The following is a 15,261-nucleotide window of genomic DNA, read 5'->3' on the forward strand; positions in this document are numbered from 1 at the left end:
GTGCTTTAACCCGCTGTGCCACCAGGGAGGGTCGAGGTGACCATAGTTTTAAAGAAAATAGAGACTCATTGCCCGGATCCACTGGGAAAATCTGCTCATCCATTCAAGAAAACACTGTATACCTATCACTTAAATGCCAGTCTGCTAAGCTCTAGAGTGCCTCAATTCCTTCTGCTACACCTCCACTCCCCCCGCCCCAAAAAGTCACTGGGCAGAGCATTGAAATCTTGAGCATGGTACTTGAGTTCTCAGAGATTTAGCTTTATCAGTGGACACAGTTTTTCACCAATGATGTAAAACAGTGGGGTTATAGGACCAGCAGCATCACCTAGGAACTTGCTAGAAACACAAAATCTCAGGCTCCACCCCAGACCTGTAACTCAGCAAAAGCAGAGGCAGTGATTGTGTCTTTAAACACCTTCCAGTGATTCCCAAGTTTAAGAAATACTGAAAATCAATCTCACAGCCCAACACCTGGCAGATACTAAGTGTTAAATAAATGGTAGCTCTTAAATTGTCTTGTGGAGGAATTGTATGTAAGTCAATGCTATAACTAGTCAAGTAAGGCATGAGATTCTATTTGTCCTCTAGTCTGAGTTTTATAGACTGGTAATCTATAGAGGATCTTAAAGATGATCTAGATTTAGTTCAAAGGTTTCAAAGTATCATTATTATTTTATTTTTAAAATAATATAATAGTTCATTTTTACATCATTTTTTGCCTTTTTCCATCAGAGTTGTAATTCCTGTGGGCTTCCCATCACCAAATCACCTGTGTGCCATCACCACAGTCACTATTATTTTAAATCTAGGAACTCTTCGAATACAAAAGAACATGAAACTGTCTAATATGCCTCCCTGTCTTTCTTCCCTCCCTCATCCCTTCCTCCCTCTCTTCTCATCATTTTCTTTCTTTGTTCCTTTCTAATTTGTCTTTATATATATGAAATAGTTTGGTACAGTCAGAGGAATGGTCAAAGCAAATAAATAAGTTTAAATTTAGAAACTGAAGCAAATACAGAAGGGAAATTTAAATTATAAACAGAGGTATTTTAAACCTATGAGGAAAAGAAGGATTTTTCAATAAAATGACTCTGAGACAAATGGCTACCTACGAAAGAAACAGAGGTGAACTCCCACATGACTTTATATAGTAAAACAGAATTCAGTAGGCTCAAAGATTTACAAAGAGTTGACAAAACCACAAAGGTAATAGAAACGTGATTTTTTTTTATAATCTTGGACTAGGAAAGTCTTTTCTATGCATAACAGACCATACAGAATCCATAATATTAAAAATTGATAAATTTAACTTCTGAAAAATGCTAATATTTTATCAGTATGTGTAAGCCAGTAACATGTTCAAAAGATGGGCCTCCCTGGTGGTACACAGGGTTAAGTCTCAGTACTATGAAGCTCTCCGCAGCCACTGTAGCAGGAGTTCCATCCCCAGCCAGGGAGCTGACCCACATGGTGAGGCAGACCTCTCCACTCTTGCCTACTGGTCCCCTCAGCAGTGTATTTCAGTCAATCCACCTGTCCTGTGCCTTGCTCTGTCTCTAGTGAATCCTGTCACCCCCACACCTCTAGCCTCCACCTCAGCTCCTGTATGCATAAATAAATAAAATACATCTTTAAAAAAATGTTCAAAAGACAAATGAGAAAAGATTTGCTCCAGACATTGCTCTAGACACCACAGATCTAGCACTGAACCAACAGACAACGCTTCCTAACTTTATGGATCATAATATTTTAGTGGGGACATAAGATGAGTGGCCCAGTTGGCTCTGACGATGTACATGCAGAGGCAACAATCCTGGAGGTGACAGGGGAAGATAAGCAGCATAATGTAATCTCTTAGCTTGTAAATATGCTAGCCATGATGGTGGTGTGGGCATAAATAACTGGCAATGGAAACACTAACTGCCAAAAGAAATGGTCACCTCCAGAGAAATCAGCCCCTCTGTCCCTCAAATCCGTAATTTTTATGCATCATTCATGCAAGCCATACTGCAAACGGCCCTACAATGCACTCATTTGTCTACCCGGTTATCTCTTTCCCAAGTAAGCTTTCAGCCCCTGGGCTGTACCTACTTTTGCCTCCACCATCGTTCCCTGCAGAGTATCTTCTGTACAATAAACTCAATGAGAATTTTCTGTACAATAAACTCAATGAGAATTAAACTGAACACTGATCACACACAGCATTGGGCACACACATACTATTAAACAATCTCTCAAAAGTTAAGTGAAGTGAAAATGCAGGCAAGTCAACAGGAAGAAAAGCGGGAAAAGAAAGGAAGGGAGGCAGGGGGAGATTCGAGGGAGAAAGGGAGAGAAGAGCAGAGAGAGGAAGGGAGGGAAGAAGGAAGAGGAACTTCTTTAATACCTTTCTTCTTTGGTAAGACGGGCCAGTTTTCTGGCTTTGTTGGCAAGGATAAATCTAAAACATACAAAGAAGAAGAAAGGAGGGAATTAATGGCTGCTTCCATCTGGCTTTATTCCTATCATCACACAATTGTCCAGAGCACAGGTTTAAAGTTAAGGAAAAGAACACAATATGCTCTAGCTCAGTTTAAACCCTGTTCACATATGACATTCCTGACCCTCAAGATTTTAGGCAATCGGAACATAAGAAAGGCTGCAATTTCTGCCTCAGGCAATAGCATGACTGACCCTCTTCCCTGCCCATGGTGGTGGCCAATAAGAATGAACTCTTTCTTCAGAATGCTCGTGTAAGGCCTGAGCCTTTCCAATTTCATCTGGTTCTTGCTCTTTGGTTTTATCTCAACTATGGAGTCTTTCAGGGTTCAGTCTTCCAGCATCTGCTTCTATTACTAGCTCTATGATCCTTGAACTTAACACATGGCCTGAGTTGTCTGTGTGGGCCCTTGGCTCTTTCTGCGATAAACTTACATGTATCCTGGGGGGCCATCTCAATTTTGGCTACTGCAGGTAGCCACTCTGGGCCAAGTTCTTACAGCCCAAACACCCCCTTCCCATGCTAGTATTTCCTAGAGAGTTGAGAAGAGGCTGGAACAGTTGCTCTCCGCATCCCACATAAGTAGCATAGATGCTCAGTCTCCACACAAAGAACTCTTAATCACGTCTTCATATCATGCTTTCACAAAAGACAGTGTACCAAAGATATATCTACCCCCGGCGCTAAATATAAAACAAAATTAAAATATAACAAATTTTGAACTATTATTGATATTCTCTTCAAAATATTTACTTATTGAGAGAATGAATTTTTACTGGATTAAATCACTTAACCAAGTTTGGGGCACCTTTATTCATGATATGGGGATACCCCTGTCAACACTGCATACATCTGTACCCCTGTGACTGTGCCTTACCCAATTATAGCAGGATAGCTGCCATCTGGTTTGGTATCATCCAAAGTATAGGCAATTGGAGCTTCCTCTCCTTCGATTATCATGGACCCACAGTAATCTGGGAGAAGAGCAAAACAGACGTTATTCATCATCCTATCAGACTACCGATAGCAGTTATGAAGAAGCACACATTTTTCAACTAGAGAAGCTTGAAGGCAACACAAAAGATATTTCACTCCCAGTGTGTGAAGGCAAACTAAACTGATGTTAAAAGGAAGGCTAAAAACTCAACATTTTGAGTAAGAATAAGATTGTTGATACCCTCTCTGCAAAAAAGCAAGTGATATGAAATAATGAACTAATCACTTAATGGTTTTGTTTTACTTGCCATCAATAACTCTGTCCCCTATTTCCTCTTTCATGGAAGATCACATAAAAGCAAAGATGTACAAAAGAAATACTCATCCATTACTGTGAAATAGAAGAAGCTGAGTGTTCTGTTCACATTTTATGGGGAGTGGCGTTTCCATAACGTGTTGTTAACACGTTAGCCTCACACATTCAGGAGGAGCCCTTATTCTCTGTTCTCTAGTTCTTGGTTGTCTGGACACGGGGCAAAGAGCAAAGAGCACATGGATAACTAAAGAGCACATGGATAACTAAAATCCACAGACTCCGAAATCATTAGGTCAAACAGGCCATCCAAAGCAACCTGGAAAACAATTTCAGCTCATTCTGGACAGAAGGGCTTTCATTCTGCCCCCTGAACCAAATATATGCAATTTCAACAAAAGCCTGCTGCAGAGCAGTGGTGCAAATGTCAGGGCCATTTCTGAAATGTTATAATAATATCCTACTGAAGTGTATCACTCTTTCTGCACCATCATTTCCTTGCAAATCTGAGGTGGGTTTAACAAAGTGATGGTGGAAGACTCTGGAACAAGTGGCTAGAAAAGCCAGCAAGACGGTTTCATAATGAGAAAGAAGGAACAGAGAAAGTTGGCTGAGGCTAAGCAACATCCCAATCTGTGTGTGAGCAGACACACCTGTAGGCCTTCTTATCTGCATTCTTTCTCCTCCCACACCCCTCTCCAGTGTGGCAAATGATATTTTACTCTCAGCGTGTGAAGGCAAACCAAACTGAAGGCTAAAAAACTTAAAAGGGAGGCTAAAAACTGAACATTTTGAGTAAGAATAAGATTGTAATTCCCTCTCTGCAAAGAAGCAGGCAATATGAAATTAGGAACTAATCCAGGTTACCACTTAATGGTTTTGTTTTACTTGCCAGCAATAACTGTATCCCCTATTTCCTCTTTCGTGGAAGATCACATAAAAGCAAAGATGTACCAAAGAAATACTCATCCATTACTGTGAAATAGAAGGAGCTGAGGGTTCTGTTAACATTTTATGGGGAGTGGCGTTTCCATAACGTGTTGTTAACACGTTAGCCTCACACACTCAGGAGGAGCCCTTATTCTCTGAGAACCAATGTCCCAGTCAGCCACTGGATTAAGAGTGTGTTGGGGCAAGAAAAATATTGAGAAAAGCTGAATTATGGGAAGAAATGTTTAAAAGCTATCCAACCACTCAGGAAAATTTAAGAGAAATGGCTAAGGAATCACCCGTTTGAAGACCAAGAAAGGACACAAATGAGACCAAGGCCATCTACAGGGAAGCAGATACCACAAGAGTAAATTGTAGTATCTGCTTCTAGCATTGTGTTGTGGTATCTGCTACCTAGCATTGTGTTGGCAGATACAGTCTGCGGTCACTAGCTGCTGTGACTTGTACATTGGAGTTTAAAGCAATCAAATGAAATCAAATGGAAACAACTGGTCCTCAGTCTCACCAGCTTCATTTGAAGTATTTTGAGTTGTGGCTGCTGCACTGGATGAGGCAGCTCTAGAATGTTTCCCTCAATGTAGAATCTAGCACGTTAGTTAATAAATTAGTGAGCATCCTCATTATGTTCCACCCGACTTAGTGGCTCACTTATGGCATATGCAAGGTCCACCTTTGCAAGTGACTCTAAATCAGAATTATCAAAACTTTTAGAAATTGTTAATATTTGGAAGCCTCCCTGGTGGCGTAGGGGTTAAGTCTCAGCACTATCAAGTGATCACCACTGCGGCACGAGTTCTATCCCCGGCCAGGGAGGTAACCCACACAGCAGACCTCTCCTGTCTTGCTCACTGCTCCCCTCAGCAGTGGATTTCAGTTGCTCTCCCTGTTCTGCTCCCCACTCTTTCTCTGCTGGATCCTCTAACCCCTCCCTTACCTCTGGGTTTTTCTACACCCCAGTTCTTCTACACAAAAAGGAAGAAATCTTCCTTAAAAAGGTGATTGTTTAATAGTCTATTTTCATGAGATTTTGTGGGAGGATTAAATAAACTATTTTTTAAAAAGATTTATTTATTTATTCATATAGAGCTGGGGCACAGGCCAGAGATGTGGAGGGTGAGAGGATTCACCAGAGACAGGGAGGGGAGCAGAACAGGCAGATCGACGAAGTACACTGCTGAGGGGAGCAGCAGGCGGGTCAGGAGAGGTCTGCCTCGCCATGTGGATCTCCTTCCTCCGGGGCAGGCGGGAATCGAACTCACGCGGAAGTGGCTTAAACTTCTTAGTGCTGTGCTTTAACCTGCTGTGCCACCAGGGAGGGCCCTAAATAAACTATTTTGGCTTCTAAAGAGTTGGTCATTTTCTAAGATACATTACTTCTGTGAGTTTGTGCCAATGTATTTCATTTGACAGATTTATACTTAGAACCTGGGTTAATATTTTATGTCTCATAAAAACAGTATATGCACATGAGTATCTTTGTATCAAGCTTCTTGGACCTTCCCTGGAAAGTCTTTCTACAAGGAAAATGCTCACCCTTTTTCCGCCAGAAGGCCTCTTGGTAATAAACCATACACTTGATGACTGAACCCAAAGGCACACGAGCAATCAGCTGGTTTCTCATCATTGGCAGAGAAGGGCTGAAGTGAATCTTCAGGCTCAGAGAAGGCGGAATAGCACTAATTACGTACTTAGCCTGGAAGAAAAATGACCTGGTTAAATGTTCTTACTGGTTGCTTTTGCTATTCCCCGAATGCTTCTTCTTCATTTTATATTTATCCCACTTTTTGTTCCCTTCAGAGAGAAGTTGGAAGGATCTTGTTAAAACCAAAATGAACATTTATTATCCCCTAGTAGAAAACTCCTAAGATTTCCTATCACACTTAGAATCATAGTCAATTTCTTTACAGCCAGCTCCGAGGCCATACATGAAACGGAGCCCTGTTATGTCTCTGATCGCCCCTCCTGTTACTCTTCCCATCGTTCCTCTTCTCCCTGCCATTTTGATACCAGGCACATAGGAAGCACTTGTTGTTTATCAAATATTTTTCTGTCTTTCTTTTCTTTTCTTTTTTTTGATTTTCTAATTGCATAAGAACCCAGCACAGAGGGCTGATAATATATGCTTTTCTAAATCTTCCCCTGCCTCCAAATATCCTGGTTTTCTTTCCCTTTCTTTCAAATCGAGGTAGTGCTTTGGCAAAGAAATTGTCTATCAAGTCTGGTCTATTCTTAGTTTTATTTAATCTTTGTTTACTATGGGATTCTACTGCTCATGGTTACCTCATATATCTCACGGTTCAGGGTCTCCACAAGGACATTTTCTCGTGTCTGGTCAATATGGGTCACAGGCCTCTCCAGCTTCACTCGGTCCCCCAGGAGATCCATTATCCGCTCGCTCACTTGACTAGATCCACCCACAAATTTTCTTTCCTGGAAAAAAAAAAAGGACTTAAGACATGGGTGGAAAATATAGGAGTGGCTGTAAATTACTAAGTTGCTAGTTTCCCTGTCTATTTTTATGTGAAATATAAATACAATTTTGCTTTTCTATTATAAGTGGTGCCTTTCCCCATTGTTTGCTAGCTTCTGACAAAATCAACATTTTCTAACCGTCATCTGGCAGATTGTGCACTTGCAAATTCCCAGGCTCCAACCTCAGTTAGTCATCGTCAGCCCAGCCTCCACACCTCACCTACTGGGTCACATCCTCTGATCTGTGGTCTACCTGCAGCCTTTTGTTGGGGGCTGGGTCTAGTGATGCTCATCCTAGAGCTGGACCACCGCTTGCCTGTTTTCTCTTCCCTTGTCGCTGAGGCTCAGAACACCACTGACCAACCCCCAATTAGCCTATCCCCTGACTAGATTACCTACTCATCCTGAGTCAGGTGCCTGCTCATTTCACTGGACTCCCCTCTCCTGCCCTGAGTGCTGCCTCCAAATGTTTTACATGTTGTGCACATGGATGAGCACCTACAACTGCAGATTAGTTAACTTTTGAAAAGACTATGTCAAAAAAGCCAGGAAAGAAGGAAGAAGAGAAGAAGAGGAGGAGAAAAGGGGAAATGAGAAGGAATGGGGAGGAAGCAGAAGGGGATGAAAGGAAAATGACTACGAAGCAGATTATCTGAGACTCTAATCCACTTCCTACTGTGCCTAACACCTTGCCTTATATAACACTGGCGCTCAGGAAACAGGGAATGAATGAATGAGTGACTTCTACATGGAGAGTGCTTTTAAAATTGAAAATGCCAGGGGTGATTTGGTGATGGGAAACCCGTGGGGATTACAATTGAGATGAAAAAAAAAATGTGAAAAATGATGTAAAAATAAACTTTAAAAAAAAAAATTGAAAATGCATTCCTGACATTCCTTTTTGAGCTTTCTAAGACATGCTCAAGCTATAATTATTAGATGTTCTCCTATGAACTTGTTAAATAATTAACAGAAATCTATCCAAGATGAAAATTGCAAAAGTACATAGAAACCTGCCTAAACTTAAAATTACATTGGCCCCTGTGTTCTCACAATGGATATCTAAAAACAGATTGTTTGTTACAAAGCATTACTTTGCGCGGCCATGATAAAGCTCTAAAGGTCACAAATATCTTCTGCTTCATCCTTTCCCTAAAATATGGTGGCAATCTTTCATTTAGGTGGTGGTAGTATTTTGCATCAGTGGTGGGGGAATGGATGGGTACCTGGCCTCCGTTGGTTGTGGAGATGATCCTGGTTGTGCCCCCACACTGCTTCACATACCACAGGAACCAGAGAGCAGAGACCTCATGGGTCTCTGCAGTGACACAGAGGTTCACAAAGAGAGTGGCTAACTGCTTTGCAGATCTGCTCAGGGAGAAACAAGAGCAAAATTGGCAATCAGGAAAGTATCTTCTTCATTTTCTGGAAACTGTTGAAGCAATAAATTTACTCATTTCAGTTTAGCAAAATTTGGCAAGTGGCAAAAAAAAAAAAAGACAAAAAAAAAAAAAAAAACCCTGTCACTGCATCCAATATTGTAAAATGTTCCATCAATGATTTTTGATAAAAACTAAAATATCTTATTCAGAATCAGCTTGCATTCCATATTCTGTGCTGTCATGGGTTCTTTCCACACACCTGCTGCTTTTCCAGTGATCCCCATCTCGGTTAGAGGCATCACCACTCGCCCATTGCTAGAGCTAACACTCTAGAAATCAACTTTAATTCTTTCCATCACTCTCCCTCCAGCCAGTTCACAAGAAAGTCCTGTTTTCCCTCATCATAATTTCCTGACCTCCATCAGCAATAATTTAGCATCATCTCTTAATAGAAATATTGAAATTATGTCTTCCAGACTCGTCTCTCTGCCTCTACTCATCCTCCCAGTGTATCTATTCATCACATTCAGAGCCAGAGCTTTATACCTCCCTCCCCAGCATGCTGCTCTTTCTGAAATATAAATCAAGTCATTCCCTGCTTAACATTCTCCAATGGCATCATATTTTAACCAGAATAAGATTTAGATCTTATTCCATTATGGCCTCCAAATTCCTACACGATCGAGTCCATGCCTACCTTTGCTGTCCAAACCGTCCCTTCCTCTATTTATCCTATTGTCTCCTCAGAAAGATACAGTTTTATATGTCTATGGAATTTTTCACCAGCTCCCACATTCCATAAGGCACCTGGAATTTTCTAGCATTTACTGTAGCATAGGATCTTTAGAATTCTTTTTGTTGTTTAATACTTATCCTGACTATTGATTTGTTATTTGTGTTGATACCTCCCCCATTAGATTACCAACCACGGAGAACATGGGCCTTAGTTTACCTGTTAACAGCAGTGCCTTCTTAACAAAATAGTGTCTGACACACAGTAATCACCCAATAATTATTTGTTAGCTGGCTGAATCAATGACTGGTTGATGAGAAATATCAATTCAACATTTTAAGTTATCCATAATGTATGTACATTATCCATAATATGCTAGGTGCTGTAACAAGAACAGAATTAGTCACAGTTACCTATTCAATTGTTTTACTGCCTAATGGAAGATTAACTTAAAGGATGATTGAGAGGGGAGTGATTAATACAGCTTAGATAAGTGAACATTTATTGGGGCCAGTAGGTAAATGGAGAGATTCTATATCTTATCTGGAGGTGCACCAGAAAAGAGAATGATCTTTCATGCAAGTCCAACACCTCAATTATATCTAACACACCCTAAAATTCACCAGGAGTAATGTGTACTTTGGGATGTATTAGGTAAAAACTTATCCTCTTTTGACTTTGATATAAACTTTATATTTTTTCAATCTCATTACGCTGAAGGAGTAATATCCACCTGATGATCCTGGCACTGGGTAGGATGAATACTACTGTCTTCCATTTATTGAACTCTCACATTCCATGGTCTTTAAACTCATTGTGTTATTGACATGACCTAACAACTCTATAAAATAAACAGCTGTTTTCCCCTAGTTCATAAGTCTCAAATCTGAGTCTCAGAGATTAGTCAGATGTAGTATACTAAATGATACAACTTCTAAACAGATCATGCCTGATTCAAACTTTATGCATTCAGAACATCCCATGCTTAACCCTGGGATGTTTTATACTGAATTAGATGACAACCTACCAAAGCTTACCAAGAGACACCTAAGTCTTGTGTCTAAGTTGACTTTGGAATTTTGTGGAACCATGTCTAACACACATACCAGTTAATGGCCATGTTTGCAACTGTAATAATCTAACAGCACTTTGGTGACTGTCCCCTTCATTTAGCATGCAAACAGTGAAATATGTATTTTGCAATGAGTTAGTTTGTTTTGTAAGATTTCTTATGATAACTAAAGGAATGGAAGTTGCGAGCTTGTGTTTTCTTTGCAGAGGCCAAAGCAAATACCCAGACATTGGTTTAAAATAATGCTTGCAAGTGAAAACATCCTTTGCTGTTTTGTGATACCCTATTTGTTCCTTATTTTACAAGTGAACTTAAGTGGCACAAAGAAACAGGTGTGGTAAACAACTGAAACTTAAAATTGGTCCAGGTAGATAGCCAATATTAAACATAACAATACTGCTGTGATTCTAGCTGTTATTGTGTATTTGATGGGAAAAAAAAATTTGAAATGGAGTGAGATTTAAAAGTAATTGTCCCTTGAGGGCCAGGCCATTCCTAATGTTTACTTGATTTCCTCTGGGAGCTTTAGTAGAGAAAGAAATGAGAAACAATATCTCAGGGATGGAAGGTCAAGGAAGCTAGTGCAATAACATTTTTATGTTCTTTGCCCTGTTGACTTTTTAAAAGATAAATGTTATTATATCTTTCTACACATGAAAAATATATACACGTTGTACAAAATTTGGAAAATTCATAAAATAAAAAGGTGAGAGAATGAGAATCTCTCATATTTCTGCCCCCAAAAGATAAACATGAGGCCCATTTTAGTGCATGTTTTTTAGTTATACATTTTTTAAAGTCTATGGACCAAAAAAGTATGTTTATATAGCTGTGGCCACACTATAAATTTAATTTGTGTTTCTGAAAAGCACTGTATAAGTGACAGAAAGAATGATCAGCAATCACACTGCTTTAATTTAGTTTAAATAAAAATAGTCCGCATGTCCTGAGAACTACTTTCTTTAAAACCAGGAAATAAAATTACATATATCATGTATCTTAGGAAAAGTTGGAAATTTACCTTGTTGTTATATATCCCTAATATCTTGGAATGTTTTATTTGGCAGCCAACACCCTCGAATGTTCATTAAAGGGAGGGCTAACCAAGGGTTAGGGTAGAAAAACTCAGATCTTTATGATCCGAAAAGAATATCATTAGTTGTATCTTCTAGGCATTGCAAACTCTCTGGAGAGAAAAGAATTAACTGAACTTATTAAAAGCTTTTACAATAGAACTTATAAAACAAATGCCAATAATTAAATACTCACTATATTTTGAAAATCTAATATAGAGGGTTTAAAAATAAATACTGCAATTTTATTAAAATGAAAGTAAGTTATATTGCTAACTACAGCCTCAGAAAGTAATACATGGCAGTTAACTATATGTTAAAAGTATTTAATTGCATATAGGGTTTTTTTTGTTTCAAGACTGTGAAACAATTTTATTATTCAGAATTGGTTGCTTTCAGAGATTGAAGACACAGGAGAAGAATGTACATGTTAATTGTAGAATATTGCATAATAATAATGAAAACTGGGAGTGACAATAATGTCCAATAGGATGATAATGGATAAATACATTACAGTATTCACTTTCAATGGAATATTCAGTAACCATGAAACAGGTACTTGATGAAGCATTTTAATAACATGGATAAACGTTTACATTGTAACATTGTGTTCAAAATATTTTTTAAAATGTATATGGTTTTTTATTTATGCATACAAGAATTAGGGTGTAGGTCAGGGGTGCGAGGGTGGGGAACGAGAGGATTCATCAGAGACAGAGTGGGGAGCAGAACAGGCAGATGGACTGAAATACACTGCTGAGGGGAGCAGCGGGTTGACACAAGAGGTCCGCTGTGCCATGTGGGTCAGCTCCCTGGCCAGGAGTTCAATTCATGCTGCAGTGGCTGGTACTAGCTCCATTAACAGAGACTTAAATCCTGTGGCACCAGGGAGGCACTGTGTTAAAAATATTTTGATGGCTATCTACTGCTTCTGTAGTACATATACAGCTTCACTGACGTAGATGTGATTTTATATATATATATATATGCACACACACACACATATATGCGGTGTGTGTGTGTGTGTGTGTATACACACACAGTGACATCCTTTTTAAGTATTTAATAATTTATTTATTTTATTACAACATTGTATTAAAAGACTGTAGAATATTCCATTTTTCAGATTTCCCATAGTCAATCAAACTATTCTATTCTATTGAACATTTATTTTCCCTTAAAAAAATAAAGCTTTGAGTGGGGCATGGGCAAAAAAGTATAGGGGGTCAAAAAGTGAAAATTTCTACTTGTAAAACAAGTCATGGTGATATAATGTATTGCATAGTGACTGTGTTTAATAAGAATTCTGTATTGTATATATGAAAGTTGCTGAACAAATAAGTTCTCAACACAAGGAAAGTAGTAACTACACAGGGTGATGAATGTTAACTAGATATATTATGGTGATCATTTTGCAATATATACAAATACTGAAACATGCTGTCCACCTGAAATTCATATAACTTATATATCGATTTTATCACAATAAACAATGCTTTCAGAATTATACAAATTTAATGTCTTTTGCTTATTTCTATATCTTAGATTAAAAATATTCCTAAAATTTTTTTTTTCCTTTCAGTTATCAATGTTTTAATTTCCTTCTTCAGTGCCTATAGGATGAAGATATCAACCTAGAGTCAAATTATTTCCAACTAGCGTTGGAAATACTTAGCATGACGGGGCATTCTCCTCCAGCTCCAGCAATCAGAATTTAATGTTTGTCTCATGAATAACTGTTTTCAATGTTTACATGTGTTTCCTAAAAGGTGAGGTTTATATAATCATGCATGCTTCCTCTCTCTATATGTTTTAACCAGAAAACTTCTCTAATGTTCTTTCTCAAATCCATGAACAGTGCACCCATTTCATAAAGTGTTTCAAATGCCTATATATATCAGTGCACCGTCTCTATACTTGACCACCAATGAGGAGTACAAAAGTATCACTATATCAACAACTTGATGCCAGATCTTTAAAGTGATGGTGTTTGAGTCATTCTAAGTAAAGGAGGTCACTTATTCTCTTCTGTGGGTTTTATGGAGGAAATAGCGCCTTTGTGATGCAAAACCATTCCAAGAAGATTTGATGTGTATTTATCTTTAGGTCAATATATGCCAGGACTCCACCTGGCCAAATGGTGTGATAATTCAATACGTCCTAGAACTGGTGAATGGTATTGCTAAGTAAACCCTAAGATGGTCGCAGTAAACGCCTGTGCCTACGGTGAGTCTTACTCTGTCCAGCAGAGCTTGTCCAGAAGTTCCTTCATTGTCATGCGGTCCCACACTTCTGCAAGGGGTGCCTTCCAGGGGGCTTCACTGGGGATCTACATTAAGAGAAGATTCAGATAGGGGAAAAATGTGATTTTTCCATTTGCAGTAACCATTTTGGTAGTATTGAAACTCTAATGTAAAGAAGGAAAATGTTTTCTGAATTCTCATAGTGATGTTTACTGCAAAACCAATGTTGTCTGTGTAGCTTTTCTCGCTGAGATCTATATACTCAATCTAATTTATAATAATACTTTCTGTACAAGTGGAGACAATGCTGTAATTGGTCTGTTTCAAAATATAGATTACTAAACTGCTAATTTAGAGAGAACATTCATAAAATTATCTGTTTAACAAGCATCAAAAGCCACTCTAGGCCCTCCCTGGTGGCGCAGCGGGTTAAAACACAGCACTAAGAAGCTTAAGCCACTTCCTCATGAGTTCGATCCCCGCCTGCCCCGGAGGAGATCCACATGGCGTGGCAAACCTCTCCTGCCCGCCCGCTGCTCCCTCAGCAGTGTACTTCGTCGATCTGCCTGTTCTGCTCCCCACTCTGTCTCTGGTAAAGCCTCTCACCCTCCGCATCTCTGGCCTGTAACCCCGTTCTGTATGAACAAATAAATCAACCCTTTAAAAAAAAAGCCACTCTAAATGGCAGGTATGTTTACTCATGGTTTGCAGGTTTGAGTATGGTGGACCCAGAAGTCTTATTTTGCTGTCTTGAGGATTTTCTAAGTTAAAAATCTCATCTCGGGAAGGCTCGGTGATATATGATCTCTATGATCACTTTGCCCTCTTCAGTAGCATACAACTTAGCGATCTGTGGGATATCCTTCAGAGGTTAGCAACGAGGATACCAATTCATTTCACAAATCCTTACTGAGAATTACTATGTAGTAGACAATTTGCTAGACATTTATGATGTTTCACTTTCTTTCTTTTACAACTTATGAAAAATACAGGTGTAATTAAAGAAGCTTTAGGAAGTATTACCTCTCTTCCCATGTCATCCATTGTTCTCCAAAGGTTGTTATGATCCAGGTAGGCAATTGGATTCCATACAGGTGGTAATGGGCCCCTGTAGCAGTAGGATTTTCCCTGTGAGATGAAAGATATTTTTAAAAGGAAACATTTACTACACTATAAAAGCAGTTATACCTGTCAAATAGGTAAGTGTCAGCAAACAAAAGCATGTTAATGATCAATTTATGATATACACTCTTGTTTTAATTCTTTGTGTTCTCAGAACCCTCTTTAATTCTTCAGCATAAAGGTGTTTATCACAATTCTCAGCTTGATAAATATCTGATGCCACAAAAAACACAAAATATGTGCATAATTAAAGGTCTGCTCTCTAAGGAATATTTGCCTCATATCATATCAGTATGACCTTGTGTGTGTGTATATGTGTGTGTGTGTGTATAATACTTTGAATTAAAATCTAATACTACAGGGCCCTCCCTGGTGGCGCAGCGGGTTGAAGCACTGCACAGAGAAGCTGAAGCCACTTCCGCATGAGTTCGATCCCCGCCTGCCCCGGAGGTGACCACATGGCGCGGCAGACCTCTCCTGAC

At 39.1% G+C, this 15,261-nt stretch overlaps 1 protein-coding gene across 1 annotated transcript in view; it reads right to left on the minus strand.

The window, feature by feature from the left end:
• Positions 1–15,261, minus strand: part of MAOB (monoamine oxidase B) — a 97,731-nt gene that overhangs the window by 12,749 nt on the left and 69,721 nt on the right. The window contains exons 4-10 of the mRNA XM_004689962.2: positions 14,681–14,785; positions 13,652–13,743; positions 8,381–8,522; positions 6,963–7,112; positions 6,216–6,375; positions 3,360–3,456; positions 2,390–2,443 (exon numbers count right to left, since the gene is read on the minus strand). Coding sequence (XP_004690019.2) covers positions 2,390–2,443; positions 3,360–3,456; positions 6,216–6,375; positions 6,963–7,112; positions 8,381–8,522; positions 13,652–13,743; positions 14,681–14,785 — 800 coding nt within the window. The remainder of the gene's footprint in view (positions 1–2,389; positions 2,444–3,359; positions 3,457–6,215; positions 6,376–6,962; positions 7,113–8,380; positions 8,523–13,651; positions 13,744–14,680; positions 14,786–15,261) is intronic.

The sequence above is a fragment of the Condylura cristata genome, unplaced genomic scaffold, assembly GCF_000260355.1.
Source record: "Condylura cristata isolate star-nosed mole 26May11 unplaced genomic scaffold, ConCri1.0 scaffold00027, whole genome shotgun sequence".
Classification (NCBI taxonomy): domain Eukaryota; kingdom Metazoa; phylum Chordata; class Mammalia; order Eulipotyphla; family Talpidae; genus Condylura; species Condylura cristata.